This window comes from Epargyreus clarus, unplaced genomic scaffold (genome assembly GCF_041222505.1).
Source record: "Epargyreus clarus isolate Ecla_fem2 unplaced genomic scaffold, WU_Ecla_fem_2.2 ptg000027l, whole genome shotgun sequence".
NCBI lineage: Eukaryota > Metazoa > Arthropoda > Insecta > Lepidoptera > Hesperiidae > Epargyreus > Epargyreus clarus.
This window is the reverse complement of record NW_027332234.1, coordinates 2459791-2480265: the sequence shown is the minus strand read 5'-3', so window position 1 is coordinate 2480265 and position 20475 is coordinate 2459791. Positions and strand designations below refer to the sequence as shown.

The 20475-nt window shown below is 36.1% G+C and overlaps 1 protein-coding gene across 3 annotated transcripts; it reads left to right on the top strand.

The window, feature by feature from the left end:
* The first annotated feature begins 36 nt into the window (after nt 1-36).
* On the top strand, nt 37-20473 carry bur (GMP synthase burgundy). 3 transcript variants are annotated; one of them, XM_073089138.1, is made up of 16 exons: nt 37-174; nt 3396-3518; nt 3821-4007; nt 5230-5347; nt 7644-7800; nt 8295-8438; nt 9758-9854; nt 10952-11040; nt 11926-12086; nt 13372-13552; nt 14389-14523; nt 16626-16797; nt 17846-17963; nt 18957-19071; nt 19621-19812; nt 20295-20473. In XM_073089138.1, exons 2-16 carry the CDS (start codon nt 3417-3419, stop codon nt 20394-20396), a joined length of 2070 nt encoding a protein of 689 aa, XP_072945239.1. In that variant the 5' UTR covers nt 37-174; nt 3396-3416; the 3' UTR covers nt 20397-20473. The 3 variants fall into 3 exon arrangements, with proteins under 3 accessions (XP_072945239.1, XP_072945240.1, XP_072945238.1); XM_073089139.1 differs by having other exon boundaries at nt 95-267; XM_073089137.1 differs by lacking the exon at nt 37-174 and adding an exon at nt 1716-1933.
* The last annotated feature ends 2 nt before the right edge of the window (nt 20474-20475 follow it).

Here is a 20475-nt window from a genome sequence, read left to right as displayed (position 1 = left end):
TTTTGTTTTTACATTGACAAAACTGGCAATGGCAGATGACTTGACTACCTCTACCGCCATCTGGTGGAAGAAATCAGTAGTCAAATTTTGTATTCGTAGTACTGAATGGAGAACCACATTTATTCGTGTTATTCATGAATATTATCTTCTGAAAACTTGAATATTTTCTTTTAGGTAAGACTTTAAAACAATAAATTTCAATGTAAGTTTCATGTCAACGTGTACTGAAGGCAATTAAATTTTCCGACTCTCATCGTGACCCAGAATGTAAGTAATGTCATAGCCCGGTTTTACTCGCGATTCTCATTATATTGGATCCGTGTATTATATCAGACGATGTACATTATGACTTCAAAAGTTGTAAACTTTGTAAACGGTCAAAAGATTGTGCGAAAATAGTCTTTTATTTGGTAGTTGGTGAGAAGGCACGATGTCGTACGAATCCCGGTACGTTGTACATTTGCGCTATGCATCTCGTGTGAAAAAATGCTTAGGATTATCTTATTGTTATCTGTTTTGTTATCGTTATATCTCGTTCATCTCAAGAATGTCCATGATGTCCAGATGAGTGCGTATCTACATCCGCTATGTTTTGTATACCAAAAAAGGTTCGTAAAAATCTTTGTCCATGTTAAATTCTTTAAACATTCGCATTAGATGGTTGATTTAATTTACGTATAATCTTACATCATAACATATATTTTATTTATATGTTAAGAGTTTCATCATAAGTGATTGTGATAACCATAATATAACCTTTTCTTATATGATAAAATGTGATCTAATTATAAATATTCATGATTATAGTTCGTCCGTTAATTGAAGTGACACAATAAAATTGTGTCTCTTCTATAAGTTATGCCCATCTAAATCTAAATGGATTTCAATTAAAAACCAGAATTTACTACCAGAATTTTTAAATTAATACAGTTAATATCTAAATCTTATAAGACCATGCTAAGTAGATAAAATCCAATTGTCAAGTTATGAATGAAACTTTTTAGTTATTTTGTAAATTTATTCACTGAACTTATTTTTTGAAGGCTAATATTCTCTGCATATCTCACTACATTAACAGAAGAACATAAAATACTATTGATATTATACATGTGAAATTTGCATATAACGTAAGCCATTATTCTGTTATTTTGGATTAATTATGGTATAAATAGAAAAAAATTGAATAAGTATACTATGAAGAGTGTATATATGTACATTTCATTCATATTTTAAAGTTCCCAAATACTTTCCATTTCTATGCTTTCATATTATAAGTGCTCATATTGGAATAAATATGAAGTGGAATTATAATTTCAAAGCAATGTATGTTATTTTATGTACATTTTATTGAATTGATTACAAAGAAGACTAAAGCTTAAAGAGTAAACTTTTAAAGATATAACATAAATTTAATAAAAAGCTATTATATATAAAAAATACATATCAGAAATAGTGCTTACAAATATATTTATTCAAGTGATAGATAGAAAGTGCTACTGTAAAGTGTACATGTAAAAAATCACAGTAGAGAAGATGCCTTAAAAGTGATGTGTTATCAAATAGTATGTCACTGAGAGCCATAACGCATGATCACGCATCACTGTGTATTATGTGTGTATAACGCTTGCTTTAAACATCATGACATGTGGGATGCTTTCTATTTATAACCATTCATACTGCCCTCTGAAATGTGTTCACAACATCGTTGTATCAGTGATATTTTCATCTCTTTTATATCATATTGTAATTGTGTATAACTGTAGGGTTTTCTTTCTTCTTATACAATAAACTTGGGATTTATTCTTAGTGACGGTGCGGCATTGTGTGGATGACTTGTGCATTGTGACAGTGAAAATGTCATTTTTGTTGGTCCTGTACTGTTTTTTGTGTTCTCTCCATTGTGATGTTTGGTTTCAAGAGTTTCTTAACAAAGGTACTGTAGAGCATGTGAAAAAGGTAACATAAAACATATAACCACGAAATGTATGTCAATGTTTGGTGGCAAAAATATAAAATTTTGTGTAACAACAACTATTTATTTATGCATTTTATATAAAAAATGGTAGGGTTTACTTGACTTATAAACTGAATAAGTAAAGAAACACTTTTGAAATAGTGTAGTTGTATGAAATATGATAAGATAAATTTAATTAAAGTAGGAAATAAGTTAGCTTAATTATTATAATCTACAGGTCATACTATACTACATATTATCCTCATAAGGGACAAAAACTTGGCAAGCATATATTTCTTATTATTTAATTTCCCGCTCCATTGATAAAGTCATATGTTATGGTTTAAGTTGCGTGTTGTGGCTTTACTATGCAAAGGTGTATAAACAATCTATACATTAAACAATTACTGTTTCTGTTGGGTACGGGTCTCCTTTCAATAAGACTACAAGTTCGGGCAAGGCGGTGGTTATAGTAGATCTTATGGGCTTGCAGTTAAAGGTTAATTAAAACTGACAGAAAATGAACAAAGATTAAAAACAGCTTGTTCAGTTTTGTAAAGACTTAAAAGATTAAGAAGCCGTAGTAATGACAATTAATGATTCAACATAATGAATGTGGTTCAGAGTTGTATATCAATATTAATAATAATAGTTTAAAAACTAAAAACCACGCTAAAATTGCACAAGGAAAATCGTTAATCCTGATTCCTGACGATCCTGATGAGGAGGATGGGATAACGTTATTAAAATTATGTATTGCGTGTATCAGTTCTTGATAATTGCTGAAAATATTAAATTAATTGGGCCGTTCAAAGTGGGTAAAAAGTGAGCTCAAACAATTTGTTGTATGTAACGGACATACATACAGGTCAAGCTAATAAAAGTGTGGTGAAAATACAGTATTTAAGTATATTTCATGCAATTTTATAATTTCCGTTGTATAATTTATGTTTGGAAATCTTATAATTAGTCTAGGCTCCTAGTATTGAGATTTTACTAGGCAAGCCAAGGCCAACAAGTATGTCACACACTACTAAAACTTGGGATCTTTTATCTTAAAATGACAAGTAGATGATTACTGATATATACATTTAGAATGTATCCAAATCATAGGATTTATAATTGCTTTTTAGTTCCAACATTTCCAGTGCTTTATTTATAAGAATATATTTTTTTATCTAATACTAGTTGACCCGGCAAATGTTGTGATGCTATGGCATATTTATATGCAAATAAAAAAAATGTTTAGGATGAACAACCCTCATCACTTAGGGGTATGAAAAATAGGTAGTAGCCGATTCTCAGACCTACTGAATATACATATAAAATTAGGTGAAAATCGGTAAAGCCGTTTTGTAGGAGTACGGTAATTAACATTGTGACACGAGAATTTTATATATATGATAAGTATGGTTAAGATGCATAATTTTGTTGCATGCAGTGCTGCTGGCGAGTCGGCGAGATGCACACAGCCAGCGTTGATGGACAGTACCGGGGCACTAACGGAGCCGCCCTCGGCCGAGACAAAGTCGCCATATTGGACGCGGGCTCCCAGTATGGAAAGGTAATATAGTTGTCCTACCGTTTTTCAATGCTCTGAAGTTTTAGTAAGATAGATAGAAAGCTATGGTGTACTTTATAAGTATTTCTAATGTTGTGTGCTTTTTTATACATTCATAGCATCACTTTATAATTAACGAGCCATTTGAGAGTAGTCATCAACTCATTACTGTCCACTGCTTGACCCATCCTCACGGAGTGAATTCGACAGTCTACCGTGTTGGATGCGTATTGGTGGACGCCACACATCTTGAGAAATTTTGTTTTCAATCACAATAATCCACTTTTATCAACTTTTGTCGGCAGGTCATAGACCGAAGGGTACGCGAACTGTGCGTGGAATCGGACATACTGCCTCTGGACACACCAGCGTACCACCTGAAGGAGAACGGCTACAGAGCCATCATAATTTCAGGAGGTCCAAACTCTGTGTACGCAGAAGACGCGCCCAGATACGATGCAGATATATTCAAGATTGGATTGCCGGTTTTAGGTAAGAATCCAGTAAAAATGTCTTTTTTATTATATAAAAGTGGAATATGAGCACGCAGTCTATTTGATAGAAAGTGGCTACTGTCACCCATGAATATATGTGATCAACCCTAAATAAGATTAGTTTCCTAACTGAAGTCGGCCACAGATGCGCCGCTACTCTTGAGAACTAAGTTGGAACGACTCGGATAAGTATGTCCATTCAAACCGGAACACAGGCGCGCTTAGCACTGGTAAGGATTTCGGACACGCCCTTTTAGGATCTTTTTACTATCACACTGTTTAATGCCCGTGTGCGGAATGTACGTACCTCTCATTCTATTGTCTTATTGTTACATTTAGTGTACTAAGTTACACGCACGGAAAAACCGCAGAGGGTTAATATTAATACACATGCGGTGAGACACGCAGGCCCGCGTGACAATAAAACGACCCATAAATCTTTCGAAACGATTATAGATACTCGTATATATCTATTATAGTATAGAAATTCCTTGCCATAACAAAAATAATACTTTACAAATAAACCTACCTCTTTGGGAGTCGAGAGTTCAACATAATATTTTGAAAGGCGAAAATTGTCTACCAATCTGGATTAGACGATGTTATTAAAGTCGAAAGTCTAAATATTTAGATGAAGTGCCACAGTGTGTCTTGATTACAAATATGTACATATAACATCCGGTCAGAATGTTAGTATACTAATCTGCACTTGTTCACTTGTGGTTACTTATAGTTTACTATTGTAGTATCAAACAGATTGTCGGCTACCTTTTATTGCTCTTACATCTGCGCCTGTCAATGTACAGTATTTTTATTGTAGTTTAATACTGATACGAGAAATTGTAACTACTGAACATAAGGCATTACTCGTATTTAATTATTGTCCAATAGTTATCATTATTACAGTTAATGGAGACGTGATCTATTTTTCTGTTGTCTTCTTTGAAAGCTTGTAGCGTAAATAAAATCTGGAAAGGGAGAATTCACACTTAATTGGGTAACTTCTTGGGCGCTACAAGCATTTAAATCATTTACTGTACATATCTCATAATTATTTCTATATTATTTGAATTTTACTACTAATAAAACAACAACAATACAATAAACACGAGCGTAATAAAGTTCGTTTACTCCACTACTTAATAACGTTCAAACTGTCGTTACATAATTTTATTCTGTATGAAAAATGTTTTAATTCTTTTGACAATTCTGTTAACCAGGTATATGCTACGGTATGCAGATGTTGAATAAAGAGTTCGGCGGCTCAGTGCTCCGTAAGGACGCGCGCGAGGACGGCCAGTACGAAGTGGAAGTGGAGACCACGTGTCCGTTGTTCCAGTATGTAATATTCTCGACATTATTTAACATTTAAAGGTGGTAGACCCATTTGTCGTTCGACTAAGAAGGCCAGACCTATTTCTGCCTAATAACAGCGGTGGTAAGGGCTGCTATGTTCTGGTTTAAATCATGTGGTAAGGGAGACGTACTTTTCTGAGGGGTTCCAGCTTAGCCCTCAGGGGTAGTGGCGCGTCTATGGCTGAGCTCAGGTAGGAATCTAATCCTATCTGGGGTTGATTATAGGTGTCCATGGGTGACATAAATATAAAAAATAGTAGGTAATTCTATTATTTTTTATATTTCACATTTTATTATAAAGAATATTAAATTAGGTATCAGCATATTCGTTTTAATTTTATCGTCTACGTTGCTTCATCTACGACAAAAATAGTAAGACAGGTTTTCGGGTCAAGGACAAATGTTACCTATAAAGTAAATATACAGGGTGAATTTTTAAAACGGGCCTTCAGGGCCAAATCCGAAAGTATAAGGATTAGCGAAAAATGCTGAAAGGAGTTACGAAGCCGATTTTGATAAAAACTAAAACTGCATCATTAGTTTTTTAAAATATCTTTTTCCCTAGCCGGGAATCGAACGAGCTCATTTTAAAAAAAAATACATCCTCTATATTATTCCACCATCTGATAGTGTCGCTTATAAGGACCAAATTCTGGGAAGTAATGTTATGTGACAAATTAAAGCAAAAGGAAAATTTAGAAGAAAATACATATTTTTCCATACATTGGCATACTAATCCTTAAGGATTATACATAACAAATGATTTATGTATAATTCTTCAGAAACATACATAAGTCATACCATTGAAGAATTTGTTGGTTAATCAACTAATTATTCGATGTTATGACCATGACATACGGCCTAGTATGAGAAAATAATAGTTTGGCAAATAAGTTACCGCCGTTTTTAGGATTTATTTTTTAATGAAAGTAGATAACTTACAACTTTGTTTCAACGTTAATTATGATTTTCTATATTTTTTTGTTTAGTAATTACTCGGATTTGACTCGCAAAAGTCTTTCTCGCAAATTGTCAACTTTACATCTGTATTTAAATAAACTCCGCCCATAGCAAGTTGAATCTATTATAATGGTCCTAAAATAACCTTAACTAAGTCGGACATAAAAATATAAATTCTTGGAGAACCAAACGTCAGTTCGAATGATTTTAAATATTGAGCCAAAAAAATTTGTTAATACGTGAAATGTTTAAATTGATGAATGGCGGAAACTTAACTGCCAAATTAATATGAAAAATTATGTATTTTCTCAAAATTGAGGCTTTTCCTTTAGTTTGTCATTTATCATTACTTCCCAGATTTTGATCCTTATAAGCAACACTATCAGATAGTGGAATAATATAGAGGGTGTAATTTTTTTTAAAATGAACTCGTTCGATTCCCGGCTAGGGAAAAAGTTATTTTAAAAAAGTAATGCTGCAGTTTTAGTTTTTATCAAAATCGGCCTCGTAACTCCTTTCAGCATTTTTCGCTAATCCTTATAGTTTCGGATTTGGCCCTGAAGGCCCGTTTTAAAAATTCACCCTGTATATATGCCTCGAAATATCCATTGAACTAGGCGGCGTTTGTTTAACCTTAATTCTTGCATGTTTCACAATAACTGCCGAATTCAATTATGATTTTCAATACATATTTAAATGTCATACACACGGTACATACGCAATATTGTTATGTTAATTAATGTACGATGTTAATATGAATAGAGATCACGTCTAAGGGTTCATTTACATATACAGATATAGAGCGAGGTAGGCGCCATCCGAAAAAAGTACTCTGCTATTACAATATATTGACATTTCTTTATTTACGTATAGAAAAATATGATCTTGCCTGAAACGGGTCGTGTCTGATATGTTCTATGTCTGAAGATATAATGGGGTCTTATTCGTAGGTTGAAGAATTATTGATTTAGGTATACTTGTCGTCCACCAATAATAATTGATTAATGTAGGAGAGATGAGGAGAGACCACGTACTCGTAATAATAGAAGGAGTAGAATATGGAGTAGGTGGCACGGTCGTTCTACATTATGCTGTGTTATGGTTTGAAGGGTATGAACTGGCAAAAATTACACAAGGAGCTAAATAAGACACCCTTTAGAATAGCATTTTTTCTGTAGTGTAAACTCATCTAGGGATCAAATTTTATTTGCGGTTGATTACATATTATTATGTCCATCGAAGGCAATGTTATCACTTTATGTCTGACATAAACACATAATATCAAATAGACAATAAACCAGGTAATTTTCATTTGCAGTCGTTTAGAGAAACTGCAGCCAGTTCTGCTGACACACGGCGACAGCGTCCAGAAGGTTGGCGACAGGTTCCGCATTGGTGCGCACTCTTCAAATCAGATCATCGCAGCCATCTACAACGAGCAAATGAGGCTCTATGGTGTGCAGTTCCATCCAGAGGTATGTATGATTGTGTATCTAATCTCTGTTTGTCCCAGATTTTTGATTCTTTATTGTGTGATATAAAGTTTTTTGTAGATTTAATTCAATGGAATATTAGTAGTGAAAAGAAATTGTTACTAACAATGTTTATTACTTTTGTATTTTTTAGTCTCATCTTAAATTAAAACATATAGATATCTAACCCGTATACAAATTGGAATAGAAATTATTGTTTGTGAATTTCAGCTCTCACTATTAAAAATATATTAAGTGGAGAATATAATTAAATTATTGACACAACAATATTTTTGATATACTACTTTATATGCAAAGTCAATAATTCGTTTCGAATATTCTGTCAATATATTTTGCTTCTTTCGATGCCTTAAATGGTATTTTCAGTGTTGTTACTTAATTCAAAAGTATTTACCACAAAAATCAAAAGAGTCACATATTTATTTCATTTAAAAAATGTAATCTATAGTACACGTGCATAAAACCCTTGTTCCCAGGTGGACCTAACTCCGAAGGGCAAGCAGATGCTGTCCAACTTCCTGTTCGACATCGCGGGGCTGTCGCGCACGTTCACGCTGCGCTCGCGGCGCGAGTCCTGCGTGCAATACATTAGGGACACTGTAGGCGATAAGAAAGTTTTGGTGAGTCTCGTACTTTTGATTGATTTTTATTTGATAATTTTTAAAAATATGGGTGTTTTGTTAATATGTATTTCCGTTAAATGGTTAACGTACATACGATATGATACTCATTATAAATCATGGTGATTTATAATGGGTATGTTATTAATATGTAATATATAGGTTTTAGTGGATGGTCAATAAATTTTGTTGTCAATTCGATATTTTAACCAAACAATTAATTTGTATAGCGTATAGACAAATATACACTACGACTATATTTACTACTTGTGGATGCCATGGATAAACACGTACAAGTATATAAATGCCTAGAACAGATATCTAAAATTTATTACTTGTATGCCGGGCGGGGTCTCGAAGCCGGGATGCTGAGTACTAGACGTGCTTCATCACGCAGTCGTGAATGTATTATAATCGATTTATCTCTAATTCCACATTTTGGTAAATACTGACAATAAAAGAAAGCTAGTTTAATGACTACATAATAACTTTTCTCTTAATTTTACGCTTGATTTACCAATCTGTCGTAAGAATATTAATTCTAATAGCAATCTATTACTTAACAATGTACATGAGTTAAAGCTGCAGGTGTTTTCTTCAGGGTAAGTCGACAATACTATTATCGTAATCGCATTAGTATGTTGCATAAAATAGCCGGTTTAAATAAAAGTGTGTCTGTTCATCTCTTGAATAAAATACGACGAATAATATAAACGAGCATCTATTCCAAATATTTATTAATTCAAACAATTTGTCTATTACAATTTAGATTTTAAATTTAAGTCTTAGTGTCTTATAAAATACTGCACGAAAACCGATTATAACAAATTTGCATAAATATATTCCATTAAAAAAACGCTTATTGCCCCAAAATAGGATTTCCTGTGTCGTGAATGTCATGAACACATACAAAGACGAATACATAACTCCAGAATAGATAGATAAATTGAGGCTGTTAGAACCAGAGTAGCCTAACTACAAAAAACGATATACAATATGGATAAAAGTAAAAGTGTATAGTCCGCTCTGAAGTTGTTGCGAGGAGGTGTAGTCATACAATTTACTATGGCGACGCTATCCATTTCTATATTCAGAGCGGACTAGAAGTTTTACGCGGACTATACAACATTTTTAAATTACGAAAATACAGATAGGTCAAAAATCGTTAAAATGCAGTTAGGCCACTCTGGTTCTAGCAAGCCCAATTCATCATTCAGATATCTGTCTGATCGGGGATCGAACTCGGATCCCTTTGCGCGTGCAGCCGTGCGTGAAGTTAGTAAAAGGTAAAAAATACTATAATATTTTTTATTTGACAGGTTCTTGTAAGCGGTGGTGTGGATTCTACTGTATGCGCGGCGCTACTCAGAACTGCCCTACGTGAGGATCAAGTTATTGCGTTACACATTGATAATGGTGAGAATTGTTCGATTATTTTTTAGCAGTTAATGTGTAGGGTTACATACATGCTGGTCTGATGTAGTGTAAATTGTATTGTTGAAGATTCGATAACATAATAAAATTGTTCGTACAATTTTTCTGTGTGACGAATAGTTTGCCGGATAGAGAGCGTAAGAACTCGTACTCCTTTTTTAAGATGGCGGCCGAGATACAAGAGTAGTTATCCCACAAACTTGGATCTAGCTTCATACAGATCTACCCTTAACATCTAAAAAAAAAATTGCGTCCTCTGACTTATGCACGCTAAGAACCAAAATTTATATTTAATTCAATTCAATATATTGTTTAGGTCTGACAATATGCGGTTATATACAGTGAAACCTGGTTAAGTGAGACATCAAGGGACCTGCAATGTCGTTTCACTTATAGAGGTATTCCACTTACCCAGTGTCTCAGATATACAGGTATAAATAAATATCTGTCTCATAGATTTTGGCACATTAAATTCGGCACAAACTTCTTCGCGTGTGTTCCCACTTTCATAAACGGATATTAACTTCAGTTTTTCACGTAACGATAACGATTGTAGCTTTCGTTTTGACATTTTTCAAATAAACATCTGTATGATAGTAAAGCGAAACTAAAACTGAAGGTAATTGAAGCTCAAAATTTGTACTTACGTACTTGGAATTACGTGTGGAATTTGTGGGTAGAATAAGAATGAGTAAACAAACAATATTATCTCAATTACAGAGGTTTATGCATATAAAATTTACTTGCTGTCTCAGTTATAGAGGTAACTATGATGATAAATCGAAAGAACAAATCCCAGATATAGAGGTTTACCTCGTCCCACTAACAGAGGTAATTCAGTGCCAAAGTGTTGGGACCTCAGCATGAGTTCCAGTTATGGAGGTTTCTCACTTATCCAGGTCCCACTTAACCAAGTTTCACTGTAGTATCTAAAAGCTTTGAGATTTTAATTCTGAATTGTGTAATTTTAATTTGTTTTTTTTAATGTGCCATTTGATGCCAGTGTATCCCATATTCTACTTACATCATTCATGACACTTCTCCATTAATGTTAGTAAAATAATTTGGTGCTTTTACAGGTTTTATGCGTAAGAATGAAAGTGCAAAGGTGGAGAGGTGCCTTCGCGAGCTCGGTGTTCGCCTTCATGTAGTTAATGCATCGCATCAGGTAACTACGTACTTTATAAATATTTTGTACAGTAGAAAATAGAAATGTATTATTATTTGCTTTAATGATGAAGGAAAACATTCTGGTGAGGAAGTGTAGTGTGGAATTATTATGCCCTAATATAAGATAGATTTTCAATCTCTGGTAGGGTTGCCATGTAGTGATATTATTGATGATTCGATTGAAAGGTGTATTGTCTTGAGTAAAGCTTTATTATTAATACTTACAATAATTCTTTAATATAATAGGAAACCTGTTTTACATGAGGGCGTCTTAAGTTCCAAATTACACTCGGACCCCTCGGATGAGAGACTGAGATTTTTAACTGGCTATGACTATTCAGACTGTAATATAGTTATAAAATTAAAATAAGTTTCAGTGTTTATCGTTTAAAGGACGCGTATCGCTAACGTAGCTGCGTTACGTACTACGTTACGCTACTAAATATCACGTGATCTTTTTTTTCGGGCGACGTTCCGTTTATCGTAATTTTATCATAAACCTTTTTTCGCAGTTTCTCAAACTCAAACTGTCAAGTTATCGTGGTCAACATATTAAGTTCTTCTTTTTTTCGGACTTTCCCAAAACCTGTAAAATAGTTGTAATGCTAACGTGAGTCCCCGTGTTCAGTTCCGGCAGGGCACCACAGTGGTGCGCGAGGGCCTGAGCGGCACTTTCCCAAAACCTGTCAAGTTGTTGTGGCTAATGTAAATTCCCCGTGACTCTTGCTCCTTTATCAAAAACTGTTATTATTTAATTATAAACATTATTTAATTATAAAAGTTATTTAATTATAAAAGTTATTTAATTATAAAAGTTATTTAATTATAAAAGTTATTTAATTATAAAAGTTGTTGTAACGCTAACGTGTGTCCCCGTGTGCAGTTCCGCCAGGGCACGACGGTGGTGCGCGAGGGCGCGGGCGGCGCGCGCGCGCGGCACACGCCGCTGCTGTGCCACGCGGCCGCGCCCGAGGACAAGCGCCGCATCATCGGCGACGTGTTCGTGCGCGTCGCCGAGGGCGCCATGCAGGAGCTGCAGCTGCAGTGAGTGTACACCGTGTTTAATAATAATTGGGTACCAGGCGTGAATATATTGATACGACCTACTTATACAAATATGTTTATATTTTTTAATCATAATAAACATTAATATTGTTTGAATTACCTATACGGTGAGTAAATAGGTAAGTTAACGGGTATTTTTAACATACACATGCCACTTGTAAACATTTAAATAATTCTCAACAAATAATGCACATAGATCAATAAAATTGTGCATTTTCCACTTGTCAACTTATTCACGCTTGGTACAGAATTGATGCTAGTGATGTAGTGAGCAAGTATAGTGTGTGTAGGCCACCAGTGCCTTTTTTATAATATAGGAGTAGCAGACGAGCATGCAGTCCACCTGATGGTAAGTGGCTACTGCCGCCCATGGACATCTGTAATCAACCCCAGATAGGATTAGATATTCCTACCTGAGGTCGGCCACAGATGCGCCGCTACCCCTGAGGACTAAGCTGGAACGCCTCGGAAAAATTTGTCTCCCTTACCACACCCTTCAAACCGGAACACAGCAGCGCCTAACACTGCTGTTATTAGGTAGAAATAGGTGTGGCGGTGGTGCCGCTGGAGTCGAACCACTAAAGGTTCTACCACCTTCAAAGCCTGCTCAACCTGCAGTGCGTATACATCAAGATCATTGATGCTATTGACATACCAGGCAACTGAAGTGTGTATAGGCTACGTTATTAAACCACAATACGCCCAGCGACGTAAGAAGTGCCCGCTCAACCAACAGTGTGTATGTATCAAGATTGTTGATGCCGTTTGATACTGCAGATGCCTGAAGTTTAAATAGACCACGTTACTAAACTACGATACCACCAGTGACTTAATATCTGCTTGCTCAACCTACAGTGCGTGTGCATCACAATCATTAATGCCATTGATACAGCAGACAACCATGAGCTACCAACTTTCTGACAGTCGCCTAATTAATGCTATATTATTTAATTCTATTTATTAACTTTGGACTTTGGAACTAAAAAGGCTAAGAAATTTAAAAAAATACAGTGATGTTTAAGATGCTATTATAAAATAAGCATGCACTGTTCTGGTTTTAAATATGTGGTAAGGGAGATATACTTTTCACATTACTCAGGAGTAGCGGCGAATCTATGATCGATCCCAGGCAAAAATCTATGTAGGGCTGATTACAAATGTCCATTGATAGCATTAGCTACCTACCATCAGATAGACTACATGCTCGTGTACTACTCCTATATTATTAAATAATAATAATAATATTATGATGGTAAATCGTCAGGGAAGACCAAGTGTTCTTCGGGCAGGGCACGCTGCGGCCGGACCTGATCGAGTCCGCGTCGTCGCTGGCGTCGAGCAACGCGGCGACCATCAAGACGCACCACAACGACACCGAGCAGGTGCGGCGGCTGCGTCAGCGCGGCCGCGTGCTCGAGCCGCTGAAGGACTTTCACAAGGACGAGGTGGGTTGCAGCGGCGATGTACCGTCGTCAGGGGAGACTAGGTCCTTCTGGGTCAGGGCCCGATGCGGTCGGACCTGATCGAGTCCGCGTCGTCGTTGGCGTCGCTGAAGGACTTTCATAAGGACGAGGTTGGCGAGAGCCGTGATATAATGTAGTCAGGAGAGACCAACTCCTTGTAGATCAGGGTATGCTGAGGTCTGACTTAATGCGGCGTCGTCAAGCCGTTGAAGGACTTTTTAGGACGATGTCTGTGATGGTAGGGAATTATGTAACAAATGAGCATGCACCTGATTATAAGTAACAACAGCTGAGTATAAATATCCTAATCAGCCTAAGATGGGATTAGAGTCTTACCTGAGGTCGGCTTAAATATGTTGCTACCCTCAGAGAACTCAGTTGGAATTGACAAAATTGTGTAGTTAAAACTGTCTTTGCTTTACCATTACCATATTACATAAAGCGTCATAATGTTTTCTAAACTCATCAAGATTACACACTAGTGTGGGTATACTAATTCCTTGTAGTAGAATTTACATGGCTATTAAATCCATGGCCATTTTATGATCAATTATAAATTCGCAAATTACTTTTTTCGATAATAAAATTAATTCTGCCAGATTACATATATTAGCAACATTATTATAATAATTATATCGAACGTTTATTCGGTGCTCGTAACGTGATCTCATTCCAAGTATATATTTATTACTATTTTGCATATAAATGCCCCTTTACATAAATTTCTGCTGAACCGGTTGACTAGTAAAGAATGCTTCTAGCATAAAGTCCGCTGTTTGTACCAATTTCTAAGGTATAATAAAGTTTTAAATGTGCAGGTGCGGCAATTGGGTGTCGAGCTGGGGTTGCCGCCGGCGCTGGTGGAGCGGCAACCGTTCCCGGGGCCCGGCCTCGCCGTGCGCGTGCTCTGCCAGGAGGAGCCCTACGCGGACCGGGACTTCGCGGAGACTCAGGTCGGTTTGTGTGTCGGTGTGCGGTGCCTTGTGGGGATAAGGTGTGTGTGTGGTGCCTTGTGGGAACGCAGGTTGAGTGTTCGCGGTGCCTTGAGGGGATAGCTTGGTTGTGTGCGCGGTGCCTTTGGGGATAGGTTAGGTGTATGTATGGTGCTTTGTGGAGAGAGGTTAGATGTGTAAGTGGCATCTTATGGAGACTTGAGTGTACGCACGGAACCTAATGGAGAAGCAGGTTGGGGTATGACCATTACAAGTTACAAATGTTTACTTTATAAATGGGAAATTATCCAAATGGTGCATCACTAAACTGTAATCTTACAGTTATGAACCATAAAAACAACACGCCGAATACATATAACTACTAATATATGCACTATCAATGAAAAATTACCAAAAAAATATGCAATAACGCCAAAAATAGTACATTACAATACGAGGACGAAAAATTTTTTTCTGACAAGTGTGAGTTTGCAGGCCGAGCCGCAGGCGAGGACTGCAATGCGTAAATGGACGTTTTACGCACGCTTCGCGTGCGCAAAACCCCCATTTCCGACCCCGTAATATAAAATTTTATACAACACGCGGACGAAAAATGTTTTTCTGACTCGTGTGATTGCAGTCCTCGCCTGCGGCTCGGCCTGCAAACTCACACTTGTCAGAAAAAAATTTTTCGTCCTCGTATTGTAATGTACTATTATAGCACTCTGTGACCTAGACCCGCATTTTAACCACGCATTTCTGTGTCCAAAGTAGCCGATTTTTACACCGTACGAATATTAATACACTACCCTCACAGTTGAAAAAAATAAACGTAGCTATGAACGTTTCATACTTTTAAATGCCATTTAAAAATTAAAAGTGAGTAATGAGTATTTTGTTTAAAGCTATAATTATTTTAATATTTTATTTTGGACGTATTTATAAATGTTTTTGCCATTGTGCACATACTAAGCAATAGCATCACTATAAGACTAACTATTGGGCTTTATCGAATTTTATTGTTTGTTTTGACTGTGTTTGTTTTATTTTCGCTATACACCATAGTAGGAGATATTTAAATTAGGAATCGTTATCAAAATTAGCCATAATACTACTCCAGTAGAATCTCGACTAAGCGACCTATTTGTTGTCGTATTTGTGGCATTCGGATTATCGAAAATTTGGATAATTGAGTTTATGAAGAAAAGCTATTTAAGCCGATTTAGGAAGGTGATGTTTTTCGACTATATGTTTGTTACGTATGTATTTTTCATTCTTTGGCAAACTCAAACGACTTCATTAATTTTGATACATGATGTGTCGCTGAATTCGTCTAAATTGTGGCGATAACATAGGTTATATTTTTAGCAATCGGGTTTTTATTTTTTATAGTAACTATTTTGTTGCGATTTGGCGACTTTCCGGAATTTAAATGCACAAGTCACACAAAATGTGGCTGATCTGTAAGGGTTATTACAAAGTTACTTGTTCACGTTTCACAATCCGAACAATCGCGAATATTTATTACTAAGATCTGGATAATCGATTTTCTACTGTCTCATTAGTATTATGTGATTGCTTATCATATGTTTCTTTAATACGCCTGTATGTAGCCTAAATGGCTTGATAGATTTCGACGTGTGTGTGTGTTAGATTTGTCTTTATCACAAGTGCAGAATAATTACTAAATTTTCTAAATTTCAATGGTTTTGGTTGTGTCACATTTTTATTGCTTTTTTAGTTCATAATTTTTAGTTTCAATCATTTATAAGTTTCAAAATAATTATCATATTTTTTCATATTTCTTCACAAGTATAAGCGGGTTTATGTCACACGAGCTATAAAATAGTATACGATACTTGTGACCAAAGTAGCCTATTATCTGCACGGCGTTTAGCACCCTCGCTGCGCTCGGGCGCTAACTTCACGCCGTGCAAAAATAGGCTACTTTGGTCACGCGTATCGTAATGTACTATTTTGCTTGTTTTATGCATTTGTATATGCGAATATGCAATTGCATATAACCCGATGTCTAATAATAAATTTTTGTTATATCAAATAAAAATAACATTTAAAAGTAATAAATGATTATGATACAAAAAACAGTATTATTCCGTTTGCAGGTGATAGTGAAGATAATGGTTGAGTACGCGTCGATGTGCGTGAAGTCGCACGCGCTGCTGGGCCGCGTGGCCAACGCCAGCACGGCGGCCGAGCAGGCGGAGCTCAAGCGCATCTCCTCCGCCGCGCCCATCGCCGCCACGCTGCTGCCCGTGCGGTCTGTTGGTGTGCAAGGTACTGTCACTATTATTTTATTTTTTTAATATAGGAGTAGCAGATGAGCATACAGTTCACCTGATGGTAAGTGGCTACTGCCGCCCATGGACATCTGTAATCAACCCCAGATAGGATTACATATTCCGACCTGAGGTCGGCCACAGATGCGCTGCTACCCCTGTGGACTAAGTTGGAACGCCTTGGAAAAGTGTGTCTCCCTTACAACACCCTTCAAACTGGTACACAACAGCGCCTAACACTGCTGTTATTAGGTAGAAATAGATGGATATATAGCTGTTATATATTAGACTAGTGTTCTGCAAACTTTTTGTGTTCAAGGTACATCACAGGTAGGAAAACTAAAATTTTTGGAGGTAAACCACAAAATAAAAATTATTTTTTAAGTAATATTAATCAACATTTATTGAAACCAAACAATTAGATGAACGATGCAAAACGCCTCGCTTGTGCGCTCGCGTGATTTGTGTAGGTGTTTTACTTACCTTTATTTACTTACTATAATAATTTATAAGATAACCTTATTTTTCCGCGGCACACCAACTAATGATCACGGTACACCAGTGTGTCGCAGTTCACACTTTGCGGAACACTGTATTAGTCAGATAGGCACATATTAGAGTAATAGGTGTTTCACTAACATATATTTATAATATCTTTTCTTAAATGATCTTTTGAAGCTGTATGACGTATATGTAAGTACATGCTGATAAGGTCACTAAGGAATCCATTAGAAATCTAATGCGAGGCAGTCTCAGGTTGTATACCAGTACCAAAGATCTTGTACAAATTCGTATACGATTCAAATTGTTATGTTCAGGTAGTGTTAATTGGGTGTATATACCATATAACTACATTATTTACAGACAAATAATTTGCTGATTTTTCCGAATAACGTATATTTGATAAAAAATATTGTCTCATTTTTAGAGTTCTTTCAAATGTTGCCCAAAGGATACATACATACCTAGCGTGACGTAGTACATCACATGTTAAATAATTACAAATACTACATTGAGTGCAACTATAAAAACATTTACGTTGTCAGGCGACCACAGGACATACAGCTACGCGGTGGCGCTATCGACGGAGCGCTACCCGCCTGACTGGAAGGACATGCAGTACCTCGCAAGGATCATACCGCGGGTCTGCCACAACGTTAACAGGTGGGTCACTTATCACTAACTCCTCCTTAAACTTAACACACTGGCGGTACACTGCAGATTTGGCTTACCAGGCACCTAGCTTAATGTGCAACTGCTTGTTATTGTATGCACACATAACTAAAAAAAGTGGAGATGCTAGCCGCGAAGTTAGAAACCGCCTTGGATAACCGATTTACGCGGGAGGCTTAAAGTTTTAAATTTGTCTTAAGATCTAAGAAGTAATGACATTTGTATCATTGGTCCAAGATGGACCATTTCAGTGATTTTCATCTGACATTATTTTTATTAAGGAATTTTAAAATGTTTTTTTTTTTATCTGTATCTAAATCTTCTTGTCTTTAATATACCTGAATACAATGAATGTATTATACCTAACCTAACCCAAAAACGAATGAGTACTTATAAAAAATGTAAAATATCATTTATTTTTCAAACATACTATAGTCTGATTCATAATTAGGTGTCCAAAATGTAAACAAAGAAATGTCACTGTCAAAATTAACACGAAACAAAAACTTTAACAAACTCAACAAAAAACGAAAATTTAACAAATATATACAATTTAACAAACGCGTTATGTGAACGAGAAACCATTCGAATTCGATCACAATCACGAAAATTAATAATATCAGTTACGAAACTTAAAAATGACAGCACAAGAAATGTCTTGGATTCCGATTGTGTTACCATTATCACATTTTAATTTTCTACCATAAACTTTGTTTTTTATTATTATTACTGTATGGGACGAAATTGAGGTGATATAAATATTAGAAAATGCGAATTAATCTTAATTTATTTAGATTATTATTTCATTATTGTTGTATTACTTTAATATCGACAAAAATAAGAAACTACCACCATTTCTATCGTATTTTCTTGATAGGTCAACACCTTTGTTTACATTTTGGACATCTAATTATGAATCAGACTATATATGAATTACAAATATTTATATTGACTTTTATTATAAAATAAATTATTGTTTTCCAGGGTTTGCTACGCTTTCGGAGGTTTAATTAAGGAGCAAGTAACGGACATCACGCCCACTTTCCTCACACAACAGGTCATCTCGACCATCCGTCAAGCAGATGATCTCGCTACACAGGTACAATCCAGATATTTATAACATTATAATATGGTGAACCATAGATATTCTAGACTTTTTACTGTGGTACAACTTTTTTATAACATTCTTGAGAAAAAAATCTCGAAATGAGGTGCTGGTAAGGAAATGAAGTACAGGATATTGAGATCACTTACATAAAGTAGTTCTTTACTTTCATAAAGTAAGTTCTCTACTTTCATTCATTAGACGTCATTTGTCTTAAAATCAATTTTTATATCTTTTGAAAGTAATTTGTTGTTTTATATGTTTTTCAAATTATAAAAGTAATATGAATAATGTACTATCACTGGTCCTATTTTCACATTGTTTGAATATATGGAAGTGGGTGGAAATATAAATATGAGATTATATTACATTCGTACATACATGTAAACAAGTGAAGCTAAAGAAATTACTTACAGAATACATAACTTTATTTTCGATGTCGTTTCATAATATAAGGTGTGTTTACGAATTCTTTATTGGTGTTTTAAAAAAATACAGTCATATTGTTTGTGTCAATCATATTTGTTTGTGTCACATCGCAAGGTGCTAGTGAACAGCGGCGTGGCGTCGCGGATCGCGCAGATGCCGGTGGTGCTGGTGCCGGTGCACTTCGACCGCGACGCTGCCGTGCGCGCGCCGTCCTGCCAGCGCTCGCTCGTGCTGCGCCCCTTCCTCTCCGCGGACTTCATGACCGGCACCGCCGCGCTGCCCGCCACTGACGACATGCCGCAGGACGTGAGTGGATTGCTCATTGCAATCTAGCTTTAAGAGAACCAAAAATAGATAACGCCAGACTTCTAGTCCGCTCTGAAGTTGTTGCGAGCGGGTTTAGTTAGCATATACTCCGTAACGTAAGGGCACACTAACGCAGCTATGTACCCGTGCGCGAGAGCGTTATGTCTTCGTCCCGCTAATATCTGAAATTTGCTAGTGTGTTTCTATATTCGGAGCGAACTAGCAGTTTTCGCGCGGACTATACAAGTGTATTTTTTATGAAATTAAAGTAGTAAAGATGCTTTTCACCTACTAAATTACAGAAATCCTAAATAACTTCATGGAAAAATTAAGGTCTTTATAGTGTGAGTGACCATATCACCACCACACTTGTAAGATGCACCTATTTTGTTATTTTTATGCAACTATCGACTGATAGTTCATATATCTATATGTATACTATCCATACGACTTCTGCATTAGTCCTCATTATTTATTTTCAGGTTGTAGACAGAATGGTGAAGGAGCTCTTGAGCGTGCCGGGCATCTCTCGCGTGCTGTACGACCTCACGCCCAAGCCGCCGGCCACTACCGAATGGGAATGATCGCCGTAGAAGCCTTTTATATATTTTTTTACTGAACGAACGCACCCGGAGGCAGTGGTTCTGGAAATTTTATACCCAT

What these genes read in the sequence shown, in the direction of transcription:
- bur (XM_073089137.1), top strand. Translation starts at nt 1,904, where the DNA reads ATGTTTGGTTTCAAGAGTTTCTTAACAAAG. An exon ending in TAGGCGATAAGAAAGTTTTG is followed by an intron (nt 8,439 to 9,757) that starts GTGAGTCTCGTA and finishes TTTATTTGACAG; the next exon opens with GTTCTTGTAAGCGGTGGTGT. An exon ending in GTCTGCCACAACGTTAACAG is followed by an intron (nt 17,964 to 18,956) that starts GTGGGTCACTTA and finishes ATTGTTTTCCAG; the next exon opens with GGTTTGCTACGCTTTCGGAG.